At 40.4% G+C, this 14,225-nt stretch overlaps 1 protein-coding gene across 1 annotated transcript; it reads right to left on the bottom strand.

Annotated features, from left to right (window-relative positions):
* Positions 1-484: 484 nt before the first annotated feature.
* On the bottom strand, positions 485-13,374 carry cyth4b (cytohesin 4b). The gene is made up of 13 exons (XM_073462940.1): positions 12,934-13,374; positions 9,817-9,899; positions 9,639-9,703; positions 8,321-8,387; positions 7,415-7,533; positions 6,945-7,025; positions 5,567-5,679; positions 5,169-5,317; positions 4,054-4,165; positions 3,581-3,657; positions 2,931-3,002; positions 2,622-2,776; positions 485-1,524 (listed from the first exon to the last, which is right to left on the bottom strand). The coding sequence occupies exons 1-13, from the start codon at positions 12,950-12,952 to the stop codon at positions 1,443-1,445; spliced, it is 1,194 nt and encodes a 397-aa protein (XP_073319041.1). The 5' UTR covers positions 12,953-13,374; the 3' UTR covers positions 485-1,442.
* Between the last annotated feature and the right edge of the window lie 851 nt (positions 13,375-14,225).

The raw sequence follows: 14,225 nt of genomic DNA on the forward strand, positions 1-14,225 counted from the left end.
CCTAAGATGACGTCCTCAAATGTCTTGTATTGTCCACAACCTAAAGATATTCAGTTTACTGTCATAGAGGAGGAAAGAAAACACAAAATATTCACATTTAAGAAGCCGGAATCAAAACAATAAATCGATGAACAAAATATCTGGCTATTGATTTAATAGTTGACAACTAAAAAATGAACTGTTGTGGCTCTAATTTGTATGTCAGTTTATAAGGGAAGCCAGAGGAGGCTATACTAGATAAATAAGATGCTTTCTCAACGTCTATATGCAATATTAATTTAAACCGCAAAGGTGGTTTCGGTGCCACCCTTCAAGAAGCACATTTAAGGATGTGAAGCGAGCATGTCAACATTCACATATGAAAAAAACACAACACAGAGACAGTCAATATGAGGAAGTGAGTAGTCACCTGGTGGTTTCAGAGTGCGTTCAGCTGAAAACACAGGTGTCGGTTTGCTCCTTAAGCCATAAACAGGATCCAGGCTGACAAGTCAACAGGTACCTCAATACCTCTTTTTATTAAATAATTAATCATTGAGAACATAACAAATACAACAATAACAGTGAAAAGATTTCATTCATATTCAGTGTACGCGTTGCAGTTGAATCAAAGCAGACAGAATGGATATTGCACTTATTGAACTGTGCTAATAAAGGTAGGTGAGATATAAAGAAAAGCAGGCTTCACTCTATAAAGTACTAAAAATTTCAACAACAACAAAAATGAATTCCTCAAAATGCTTGAAAATGTACAGCATCAATATTTACAAAATTAAGCATTAACAATCTTAACTGTAACAGTATGGTGTAGAGCTTTTTACATGCGAGATATAACAACCCACTGGACAGAAGTAAAGCATTTTACTGTTACTGTACTTGTACTTAATGTCCATTTTTGAGCCTTAAGGAATCAGAGCAATGTCTTGCCTTTTTTTTACAGCATGCATAAATCTGCTTGGACATCACAAACATTATTTGCCTTCCTGGGCAGAATAACAAAATCTTCAAGGAGCAGACAGGCATCGACCACAAATCAACTTCTCTCGGTAGAAGACACAAGAAAGTTTGTGACTAAACAGACACTTTTAAAAAAAATTCTGTACAAATATCCACACACAGCTTCTGTCCACAACATGCACGGACAGAGATCCGGTTCCTACAACACTGATGCCGTTTTCTCGATAAATTCTTTGTGGCTTGTCAGACTGACAATGGGAGCAACAAAAACGCGTCGACATTTTTAACCTTTGACACTGTTAAGTCTAGTCTGTAAAAAGAGAAGTGGAAAGAGAAGTTCTTCTTTTAGCCTGGATGACCACTGTCAGTGTCTAGGCCCAGTGTATCTGCTCAGTTGTGTTGCAGGGTGTTTAATACAACTTAAAGGGGGACTGAATCCACCTATGATGCAGTACCATGAACGTCCACGGAGGGCGCTGGACAGCTCAATCCTGAGGAGCCTGGTTTATCACCTTCTTCTTACGGACTGAGACCAGGTCGTAGAATGGATCCTTGGTGATGCTCGCTCTGTTTGAAGGGAAGAAGATTGTCATTATAGAAACATGAGGGCAGCAGTGTTGGTGTGTGTATGTGTGGGTTTGTCATGATATCTTCGTGTGGACCAGCTTCCGTTTCTAACCATCGTAGTGAGGACATCGGTGCATTGTGAGGACATTTTGGCCAGTTCTCACAGGACTTGGTTTGAAGGTTATGGAGGATAAAAATAGGGTCAGGGCAACTCTAGAAATGAGGCATGCAGTTGTGGTGGTTATGGTTAGGCAAACTTTGCTGGTTACAGCTATCACTATCACTTTTAGCCACAGCAGGCAGCTGTTTTCAGGGAAGAGCTCATTAAAACTGACTATATTTTTTTTTTTGGAAGAAACTTTTCCAAAATATTAAGCTGCTATAGAGCCAGAAAATGTGCCTCAGGAGTTGGTTTGAGACCAGACCTGGATGTGTAAATAGGCTGATGTCTTTGTAATAACTTCTTCATAAAGTTAATCTTGTGTTTGCTGCACCGCCTCTGAGTGGCCAGAAAAATCGAATAATGCAAACATATGGATTGTTACATGTCATTAATGGATTGTAGGTAGTTTTTACTAAGCGAGTGAGACTACAGACAGATTTTCCAAGTTTAACCTGATTTCCTTAATGCTTTTGCACCTTTGTGTTAGGACAGCCACTAAGTTAACGAGTAAAATCTAATAATCAAAACATAAGGAAGTAATGGCTAATTACAGAAATAACAGGTAGGTTGTAGGTTTTCATTAAAACACCAAGCACGCAGCAATAATCTCACTTGCACTGCCAAGTTGTTGTGACTACATTTTCTTTCCACATCCTGTCTCTCACAGCACTCCATAGTACATTAAAATACAATATCTGATCACAACTGGATGTGGTCTCAAGCATAACAGACCACACCTGACTTCACCCAGCTGTGATGTTGGGTGTGGACAGATGTTGAACAGACTTAAACCTTTCACCCCACAGAGGTGCGTGCAGCAGCGTGCAGGTTGTGAAATGTATTTTCATGTGTCTGGTTATGTACATGTTACTGTTTGTGCAGACGTAAGCACAATCACGCACATACACATATATGTACTCGTGTGTGGTCTGACCTAATGGCCTCAATCCAGGAGTCTCTCTCCTCGGCGCTGGCAGCACAGATGGTGTAGGACTGGTGCTTCCCCTCCACCACTCTGCCGTCCGTCTCCGTTTTGCACGCTTTGATTTTCTGCCCTCGACTGTTGGGGTTGTACAGCTCCAGACAGTACTAGACGACACCAGAACCACATGAAAATCAATCTATAAATCCATCTGTCGACCTAACGTGAGTGCTTCATCCAAAGACCGCCCTTAATCAATACAATAAGGTTTGATTTAAACACGCTACTGTTGAAAGACTTCACAGCTGACAGGATTCTTACCGGTTTGCGAGCGTATGGCACTTCTCTCACACAGAGGTTCTCTAGAGGGATGATGCCTCTGGGCTCCTTATCCTGCAGTCAGATTTAAAAAGAGAGGGAGAGTGAGTCATGTGATGTATCAGAAGAGAGAGAAGGAAGGGTTGAGCATGAGAATCAGAACAAACAAAGAATCACATATCGTAAGAATTTGTGACAAACCCAACAGTAAAAAAAAACAAGACCAACAAACAAAAAAACGTGTGGTGGGTTTGGTGAGTTTCACTTTTTTCTGTCAAGTTTGAATGTAATCTCTAATTGAGTCTGGTGTCTTTGGTGAGCGTGTTTCTGGTTACACAAGAAAGATCTTATTTGTTAACAAAAAGTCCTATCTGTAGCAATCCTTTCCATTTCATTGTCGGACACTTAACAATCTGAGCCTGTCGGTGGCAGAAACAAGCACTTTTTAGTGGACGTACTGCGATGGGGAGCACTTGCCTACAGGGGCTACACTGCAACCAGTTTCTCGGCTGCCAGTTGCCGTGGTCTCGCTCAAAACTGGACCAATTTTTTCAAAAATTATGTCACTTGGACAAAAAATATGGACATAGGCCGGGAAATACTGGACTACCACTTTTTTAGAGCCGAGAAAAAAAAAATATACTGAGCCTTACAGTGGTGAACTCAAAGTAGTACAGGCAGTTGTCAGTCAGGATGAACCATCGCCTCTTCCATGTCTTAACTCGTCCTCCTGAAGTACAGAGAAAGCAAAATATTAAGACGTGCCAGTTGTCAGTGGAAGCTAAACAGCTGAAACTAACAATGTTTCAGAAGTCGTCTAAGGCAACTTCACAAGCTGCCCAAAATAAAAAATGTTTGAGGATATCATAAGTTAAACTTCTGCAAAGCTTGACACTGACGTGATGTGGTTTTGCATGCAAACGCACACGTGTTAACTCCACTATTGGGTCATTTTTTTGGCTGTTTCCTCTGCAGTTTCCTGTTTTTTACCTTGTTTAGCAACTTAGATATAATGTAGGTCAGCACGTGAACCTCTTCTCATTTTGGGTTTAAACAACAAGGGTTTATCAAACATCCCAAATTATTCATAATTAGTCGTTAAAACAAACTTTTTGGGATATTTTACCAAGTTTAAGGAGCCAGCCTTCTCTGTCAGGGTTGAAGAAGGTGTGAGTCAGATCGTTCCCATCATCCTCGGGGATTTTGAAAGGCTCATTGCGAATGCTCTCGTACAGTTTCTGAGGAGAATGGAAGTGAGTGGGAAACAAAGGAGACATTTAGATGATACAAATTGCCAGCTAAAATACTGCTGTCATTATTCACATAAAATCCCATTTACTCAAACTAAGACAAATATGTCCGTGTGTGATTTCAGTCCAGAGTGACTCACTTGGTGAGAATGAGACACTGGGGTGTTCACACGTCTTTACCCTACCACCTGCCCACAGTCTGGGACACTGTTAAACACCACCTCCTTCACATTCCTGTTACTTGTGACCTAGAACAACCTGGATGTGGTCACTTTTGTGTGTTTCTGTTCCACATGACGTGGTCATTGTGAGACCAAGGCAGAGAAAGTACTGCATGGCATCATGAAGTATAGCATTTTTTGTATTAAAATAAATCAAATCAATTTTACTTAAATTTGATTTTCATATCGGCCTCAGATTGAGTAACTTGTATGGTACGTAACATCTCGTTTTGTGGTCCCCTCCACTCTATAGAAATAAAATTGTGTTCTTGGAAAATGAAAAATGAAAATGCATTCAGAAGTGAAACCGGCACTTTCTGTTTGCTAAATCAAGCAGAGATTTACACGAATATCCTAAATAAGTCTGATCACATTATCTATTATTCTAAAACGTACACACCTGACACTATATACAGGTGAGAAGCATGAAAAGTCTCAATTCCAGTTACTCCACATATATAAACTTGCACTTACACTCTATGACAGAAAAGCCATTAAGGCGGTAGAGTGATTTGAGTCAACAAAAAATGTATTTATGTATGCCTGCTAACTGGAAGGTGCCATTTTTGCTAATGGGCATCCAATTTCTCCTCTTGAGATAGATGCTAACCCCTTCAGTTTTTGTTTGTTTGCTTACAAATAACCTATTCTTGAAATGTCATTAGGGAAAAATTTAGATGGTCAGAACGTGAAATTTCAGCCATATTAGCATTTGTGTTGTTACTTCCTGGTGTCTATTTTGGGCGCTGTGATTGGCCGGCAGTTCTCACCGAGAGAAGCTCATCAGGTAGATTCTCTCCGTTGTTTATGCCTCTGTTCATGGAGATGAAACGCTCCAGAGTGGTCTTGTCCTTCACGCAGGGGTTGTGGAGGCTGGTGTTGAGCATGATGATGGCGAACGACAGGATGTAGCACGTGTCTGGTGTCACAGAGGAACATGCATATGCACAGAGAATAAGAGGAAGCAACACAATATTCGTAGAATTGGGGTGATGTAATGTAATTAACATAAATGCATAGTCAGTGAGAAAGAGAAAGATCTGCAGGAGAAAAAAGAAGAAACAAAAGCCAGAAAGGCAAATGGAGAGGTGATTTTACACGCACACTCACACACACACACACGCAGTCCAGACAGGAAGTGGACAGATGTATATTTAGTGAAGCTCACCGGTCGACTGGAAGACATGAGTGTTGCAGTCACAGTAGCGCGTGGCGAAGGCCTCCATCATGCGGTCGATCTTCTGGGCTTCGCCGGGCAGACGGAAACTCCACAGGAACTGTCTGTCGCACGCACACACACCACAATAACATGAACCTCTATATGTGATGTGTAAATGTCATTTAGGTTTGTGAGCAGGATGTGGATCCCAGATGCACCGCACATCTTGAGAGTGACTGTGTGTTGGCAGCAGGTGTACAGCCTCATAGTAACATGTATGACAGATTATCAGTCATGTGTGACGTTATAATGCTCACTAACACATTATTAAAAGCATAAATTTCCCATATTTGATAAATAAATTTGATTAAATGCAGAAATGTTACAGGTAGCAGGTATAACGTTTACTTTGTTAACCATCTTAGTTCAGTGCCTTATCATGCTAAAAGAGGCAAAAAGATATCACTACTTAGCTGTACTAGGCAAGATCAAAAAAACCTAGGAACACTACATTTCCCATAATGCAACTGGGAGTCACTTTTCATTGGACTTCTCCTGGGAAATGCCAACATGTTTCAAATTTCAAACCCTGTTCGTGATGCAGACTTTCTGTTATTAGTTAGCAGCCACCGATCTACATTCAGCATAACCCTGTTGACATCACTATCATCATCACCACCATCATCGGGGGCCGTTATCGCAGACCTGACAAAGCCCCCCCTCAACGGCCACACACAGTCTGTCTAACTCTGCCGGTACCACTGACGCAGGCACCAGATTGTTTTCCACTGGTGATGTGATATTTCTATGCTAACAGCAGCCCCCCTCTCATACCCTGTGTGGAAACTCAGTGAAGTCTGTGGCTACTGTTGTGGCTTGTGACAAATAACAAAGACTATGATCAGTGTAGGTGACTAACTGACTGTTTATCTGGATTTTGCAGTCATGCCATTAAAAACATATGGTACAACGATATCAAGTCAAAGAAAAGATCAGGAAGAGACGGAAATCAGTGGTGTGGATTTAAAGATGGTGTCAAATTGTGTTTTGCTCTTGAAAACATTGTCACGATTTCACATCTAAAGCATTAAAAACATTGCTTCCAGTTTAGTTTTCTCATAATTCTGTGAGAATTGTTAAAATAACTGAATTTACAAAGTTAACTTTTATTATTCAATTAACACGAGTAAAGTAATTGCATATTTGTCTCGATCAATTGTCTTTCAGTGCCTATTTTTCTTATCAGTCTTTCAGTCTGTCATGTTATTAAATTCAGCACCTTAACCTATAAAAGTTGGTGAACTTATTCTACTGAAGCTCTACTGAAGAGAATCTTGACAAGATCTGTTCATGATGTTGATCATGATGGTGATGACTGTACACTGACCTGAGGGCCTGGACCAGGTTGAGGTCAGAGAACTCGTGCAGCTCCACAAAGGCCTTCAGGGTCTTCAGGTGGAGCTCCTCCCTGTGGGACAGACAGAGGCAGGAGGACACATGAAACCAGAGGAAGTTATTCACTTTCCCTGTTGCGACATGCCCTCACATCTCACTCTTTCCTCTCCTTTCTTCTGTCTCCTCTCCCTCATTTTCTCGCTCCACCCTTCCTTTTTTCCTAACTTTGTCATGACTTTGACCTGCTTTGACTTCATCCCATCATAAATCTATATCTCCTTCTTCTACCATATCGACCAAAATCCTCATTATCCTCCTAATCCTTTTTCCTTTCTTCCTACTAGCTAATCTCTGCCATTGTCCTTATCATCCTTATCACTTCTATACATCTTCAACCCTCTTATCTTCCATCCATTTTCCATTACTGTTACTCCAACCCACCCCTCTCCTTCTCTTCCTCACCTTTCCCCAAGAAACTCTCCAATGGCTGTCTTGTTGAGTCCCTCCTCCTTGTAGAGGAACTCAGCGATGGATGGAGCAATTCCATCCAGCAGCTTATTCTCCACCAGGTAATTGATGCCCTGCAGACAAAGTACATCGTTTACTGGATGTATAGATTTTATACTCTCACATTGTGTTAGGTGGGTTTAGTTTATGACATACATTCACTGACACAAACTCTGCCTACTGCGCTGTGGTCAAATGTGCTGAGTTTCACTATGAGCTCATCTCCGGTTGGTACGACAGAGTGAGATCGCAGCTTCTGTTATCCCAATTCCTTAAAACTAATTTCTCTTCCTCTTTCCGTCACCGGGTTTGGAGAGGAGAAGGATGGTTATATATAGGGTTCGCTATGGACATGGAGAAAATGAAAATGATCTCTAAAAGTAGCAAACCTCTAATACCGCATCGTTGCTGAATAAAAACAAACATCTGCAGCAGTAAAGAAATTAGAGTTCTTCAGAATCGCCTCTATTTCAGTCTGTCTAATCGTTCAGGTATCTCAAAACAGCAGCTACGGTTCAGATAAGATCTATTCCAGTAACTAAATGTCATAAAAGCATCGTCTTTGTTTTGTTGTTGCGAACACTTGTGTCCACAGCAGAAACAAGGTTGATGTGTCACTGCGACCGCGAAAGTGAGCTGAGGAGCTGCACCAGCGTCAGTTCACAGACTGACAGCAGCTCAGTGTGGTTAGGTGAGAGGAAGTCCACGCAGATGCTTTACTGATGGTGCTCAGTTAAAAAAGCTCTGAGACACACAGAGATGCGCAGGGTATTTTCAAACCGTCCGAGAATAGTAAGCAGTCGTCTCTTATTATTATATTATGCTGATCGAAATACAACACATGCACACATGGCGCCTCACCTTTTTGGGGTCCATGTTGAATTTCTTCTTCCCCATTGAGAACCGTTTGCTCTTCTCGATGGTCTTACTGCAGGAAAAGCAACATTAAAGAAAGAAGTATAGTATTTAGGGATGATTACAATAATGCTGTCGCTTGTATACATCTTAGTAAGTAATATGCAACAGGGCGACAACATAAACTTAATGTAACACTTTTCTTTCCTTTGCTCAACTTACATCGCAGCACATATATATCACTAGGTCATATATTACAGCTTGCTACTCCTCATATTTATGTTTTTTATTAGGTGGCGACTTCCAGTGGCCATAGAATTCAGTATTAAGAGCATCAAGTCAGGTATTTGGTCGGGGACGGAGGGCATAACTGAAGGTACGTACGTAACGTAGTTATTTTAAGCCAAACCACCATGTTTTCCTAAACCCAACCAAGTACTTTTCTTGCCTTAACCCAACCAAACACAGAGTGTATGATGGACGTCTGGTACGCCTGTTGCTGGTAAACTGTGACAGTCATGTTTGTTTTGGGAGCAGTGATATATGTCATTTTGGGAGTCACTGGTAATCAACCTATTCAGTCGTTTAGGTCTGAGGATGTGAACTTCTTGGGCCAAGATTAATGGGAGGTGTGTTTACTGAATCCCAACAAAATCACAGTTGTTCTGTCTTGGCTGAAATGTCGAGCTGCTCAAGTCCAGGTGATAATTCAGTCTGTATTTAGCATCAAGGAACAGTTCTACATCTTGAGAAATATGCTTATTTGCTTTTATTTACGGGGATACAGCCAGCAGCGGCTTAACTTAGTTTAGCTTAGTGTATGTGCTGGAAACAGGTGTGAACAGCTAGCTTGAATCTGTAGCCACCAGCACCTATTAAGCTTACTAATTAATATTTTGTTTGTTTAATCTGCATAAAAAAGTGTGAAACAACAGTTTATGTGGGGGACTGTTATTCTGCATGTTCAGGCACAAGATTAGACAATGAGGTATTAATCTTAAAGCAACTTTAAACCCAAAGGTTATTGGATATGAGAGGCCGGGCAGGGAGGTGGGATCACGCAAACAAACACTGTTTCCGACATGAAACAAATACAAATTTGAACTATTTCTTGAAAATCCTCAAAGGTCAAATACATTGAGAGCTACAATTTTGTGGCACAGCAGGTTAAAAATTGTCAGAAAGCAACTGTGAAACTGAAACATTCGTGACAATGAAAAAATACGTAGGAGTATTTAGTAGGAGTAATAAAGACCGGAGTTATATAAAGAGGATGACTGGTTTTTGAGGTAGATGTGGGTTTTTTCCCCAGATGAATACTCACTTTTCCTCTGCAGACTCAAAGCTGAGTATTTCCGCCATGACATTGTCTATCTCCGTCTTTAACTTCTGGAGTGGTTAGATAGAAAGATAAGGCTTTAATATAGGTTTCCACAACATCTAAAGTGGGAAAGGTCACTAACAAAACAACATGTTTTTTTGGTTTTTTTATCAGTATGTACCTGGATATCGTCCAGAAGATCTTCCTTATACGTCTTGATGCTCTCAATCTCCATCTTCTCATCTGCTGTAAAATCTGAGGAAACTACAGAAAAGAAGAACAAAAACGTCATGGAGATTCGCAGGAATTTCGATTCAGTTCTTCATATTTAATAATGAGCCAACGCAATTCTCATCACATCAAGATATTCAGTTTAAATGATGACGCAATCTACTTTGTCATATGTGGTGAAACACACTCGCTCTGTCACTGGTCAAGACTTGACTTTAGCTCTTTATTCACAAGTTTTCACATGTTGGGAACCAAAGGCAAAGTGTTAAAAGTTGTAAAAGCCACCTTTCTGTCACATCACAGACACATCTATTCTGCTACAACAATTTGAATACATTTTACATACAGTCTCAACATGCTGTGTATTTAAAGGCTTAACCACAGCACAAGGAAGAGGTGTTTCTCTATGAGACATGTCAGACAGGTGGTGTGGTATTTCATGTGAAATATATGTGTCACCGCAAAATAGGAACATAAATAGATTTCTTGAAAAACACAAAGCACAAGCATGCAAATACATGGATAGACACTCAAACACAGCTAACAGGCTCTGTGAACGCCTGTTTAGCACACTGCCAACCACCATCCCTTCCCCACTCCCACATTGGAGAAGCTAAGTGACAGACAGAAGTGGTGTACAGTATGAATCATGAAAACTTCCACAGTCATACTTAGAGAAGGTTTTTATCTAGGGTTGGCGGTTGCTTATGAAGTTAGACGAAGAAGAAGAAGATGGTGCTAGGTATCTTATTACCCACAAAAACCATATGTGTTCTATAATTTACTAAGAAGTTACACAGTCTGAGGTCATTGTAGCACAAGTTATTGTCTTTCCACAACCTGATTACTGTAATAGTGTTCGCCACTTTCACACAAGCAACCCATTATAATGCACCTGTCTAATTATCCAGGTATCTTAGGTGTGACTCAGTGATGGTGCTAGATAAAAAGTTAAGGTGTCTCATTAGTATTTAGAATTAATCCTGAGGGCGGCATAAATGTCATGACAATCTAGTCAATAATTAGAGAGGCATATTACTCAAAACCACAAATGTCAGCCTCGTGATGTCGTAAGGGTACAAGTAATGGGAATGGAGAAAATTAGGATTCATCCTCTGGGAACCATGAGAGATTGAACCAAACTTTCACGGCAATCCACCCAATACCTGTGGATTTTTCACCAGAAGCCAAAAATGTCAACCTGCTGGTGTTTGTAAAGTTAAGTCAGGGATCGCTACAGTCAGTAGGATTCATTTCTGGGGGGACCATGAATGTCTGGTCAAAGCAATCGCCCAAATACCTGTTGGCAATGTACTGCAAAACCACATGTTGAAGTTTACATTTCTTTAGGTTCAATTTCAAATGTTATGCCTTGATAACATTGTGCTTATGGTCTGGCTAGATTTAGGCACAAAAAACATTTTTTTACGCTGAGGAGAAGATTACGTTAAAAATACCAAATACCTGCTTTGGTCACCACAAATTGGGCAGCAGATGTCCACACGTCTTGTTAAAAACGCTGTTTTTTCCGCCACAAACACAGCTGGAAATTCTCCAGAGGTCTCCTTAAAAATCTCCACCGGTTTCACATTTATAAATGTTGAAGCTTAATCTCAAACTGTGGTCATTGGCCTGGCAGCCTTCCATAGCTGCCAACTCTCAGGATTTTGCCGTGTGACATGGTTTTGCCTGTTTTCACACGCACTCGATCGTGTGTCACACGGCGAAAGCGTGAGAGTTGGCAGCTATGGCCTTCTCACGGGTCACTCCACAAAACCACAATAACAAAGTCATAATCCTGTCATCGATTTACTTGCTTACTGCATTTGCCCCTTCTGGAGCAGAGGATTTTCAAGGTAGCAAATGACATTCTTGCAATTTTCCTCTCACTGTTGCTGCAGCAAGTAGAGAAGAAGCTTTAGGCAAAGTTGGAAGGCTCATTTGAAGCAGAGAGCGGTTCCCACAAGACAAAAACAGAAGTAATATAAATGGCTATCTCATCTGCATAGAAGACGCCACAATAAACACAGCAGAGTTGTTTTGTCTGGCAGTGAAAAAACGACCCGAGACCTGCGCTCTGCGGTGCCTCCGCCAGCAGAGCAGCATTTATTTAGAGACTGCAGCAGTTGTTCAGTGAGAAACAACCATTGCAGAATTTAAATTTAACCAAATGGTTAACTGCCAACACTTCCCGTTGAGATCAGTGAACTGTTTGGTGCTAATGATGTGAACACAGGACTTCCACTTCCCCACCCTTCCTTTACATATCTTGTGTAACACAGCTGACAGGAATGAGTCATTTAACTTGTCCTTTACATTAATTAGATTTTGCATTTAATCTGATATATAACAGTTGATGTGTAGTAAATATCTTAGCGCTATGACTTTAAAGGTGAACTGTTTAAAGATCGCAACTTCTGTTTTTCTAGATTAGTATCAGTGGTGTGTGGTCCTGTGAGTTCTCAGCATGACGGCCTCTTCCCTATTTCAGATGAGACCAGCGCTGTGCATCGTTTCACCGCAGGGTTCAGATGGTGGTATAGCAAGAACTGAGCATCGATAAGTTCAATGTTTAAGTCACACCACGAAGAGTTACATCAATTTATAATGTATTTTTATATGTTTCTAAATGACAGTGAAAGGAATCAGAAGCTGTTATACCAAACAGCTTGGAAACTATTTAGGAGTCGTTAAGAGTAAAAGTCTTGTCTGAATCCTGATGTGATGGTCAACATTTTAAGTTCATCAACATTGACAGGGTAGTCAAACACCTCATCATATGTAGGAATAAGTAAACATTCAATTTATGCAGGAAAATCACACCTCATCATATGTAGGAATAAGTAAACATTCAATTTATGCAGGAAAATCACACAACACTGTTGATAATGTCATGAAACAAGGCCCTATTTCTCAATGTAAAATATTAAATGACACATTTTTTTGACCACACACTGGAATTAAAATACCAACAGATGCTTAAAGTCTTTGTGGATATCTAAAAATAAAATATAATACATGAAAATCATCATTAAAAACAGATGAAGGGCAGTAAAACAGGTCTTACCCATTTGGCAATCAGTCATTTATATCCAAGAAAAAAGAAAAAAAAAAGGCAACAACACCAGAAGAGTTACGTGCAGTCGAGATGTCACGATATGCAGACTGCCTCAGCTCTCAGTGCAGCAACACTTGAATGAAGTTGATGTTGGTTTTCAACCCCACCTCTTCCCCATCCCTGTCGAGCGCACATCAGCGTGACGACAGGAAGAACGACAAACAGAATCTGCTTCAAAATAAAACCCTCACTGAGTGGATTCATCCATAAAATGAAGCCAGGCCTTTTTAAAAATACTTTTTCAGGGGACTGTTAGACCTCTACAACGTGGACAGAACTTGTGACTGACATTAAAATTATTAAACAATTATTATTGTTTTATTAAAACAGAGACGTCTAGAGAAGTGGAGGCAGCACTCCAGCATGAATAAACAATAACAGCACAGCTCTGAAATTTGCCTTTTTAGCTTGAATGTGACATTTTCTAAACGTGAGGATTCACACAACACCGGTAGCACATCCGTCACTGCATTGAGAAAGTGATGGTGTTTTGAAATTTAGTTGAACAATAAAACCTAGTTGCAAAACACACATTCAGGCAAGGAGGGAAGTGACTGTTGAAAGCCACGAACATCAGATAAGCGTCACACTGACGCTCATCAAGGCTCTTGTTAGTATCCACACTGCTAATTGTTAAGTGGTCCTCGACTTAGCTCCAATTTATTCTCTTCTAACTGCACATTAGACACTTTTACTTTGAAGATGAGATCACCTTCCCTCTCGGCTCATTGTGGTGTACTAAGTCAGGTTGACTTGACAGTTAAAAAAACCCTCCTTTAGAGCAGAAGTCATAGTGGTTAACAGGGTGGTTTTGCACGCAGCATCCTGACCAGTATCTGTCAGTAAACTGCTGTTGGTTCGTGAAAATTATGTGCAACATCTGCAAAATTACCACAACATATACACAACCTCAATAAAACTAAATACTTGTAATCTTACAAAACATTAAATGCAAGTTTCATGATACAAAAAGGGTTTAGGAAGGCGACATTATACACAGTGTTAAGTCATTACTGGATTAACGAAGGTTGTTTTAAGAGTTTCTATTGATGTGACAAATGCATCAGCTGTTTGTCTCAAAACTAAATCACATTTTCCTACTTTTCAAACTTGTAGAAGCCAAATGTGATGTATGTCTAAAGGTTGAAGGAGGCCGCACCTCTGCTGTACATGTTCAGAGTGATGATCTCTGATAAAAAGATGAAGCAGAAGTGCCATCTAGTGGAATATCACAGGTATTG

The sequence above is a fragment of the Pagrus major genome, chromosome 1, assembly GCF_040436345.1.
Source record: "Pagrus major chromosome 1, Pma_NU_1.0".
In the NCBI taxonomy this organism is placed as follows: domain Eukaryota; kingdom Metazoa; phylum Chordata; class Actinopteri; order Spariformes; family Sparidae; genus Pagrus; species Pagrus major.

Bases quoted from the DNA above. Each gene is read 5' to 3' on its own strand.
- cyth4b (XM_073462940.1), bottom strand. The intron at 4,166-5,168 runs GTGAGAACTGCC...CATTCTCCTCAG, and splicing joins TACCTGATGAGCTTCTCTCG to AAACTGTACGAGAGCATTCG. The intron at 3,003-3,580 runs GTAAGGCTCAGT...ATCTGACTGCAG, and splicing joins ACTACTTTGAGTTCACCACT to GATAAGGAGCCCAGAGGCAT.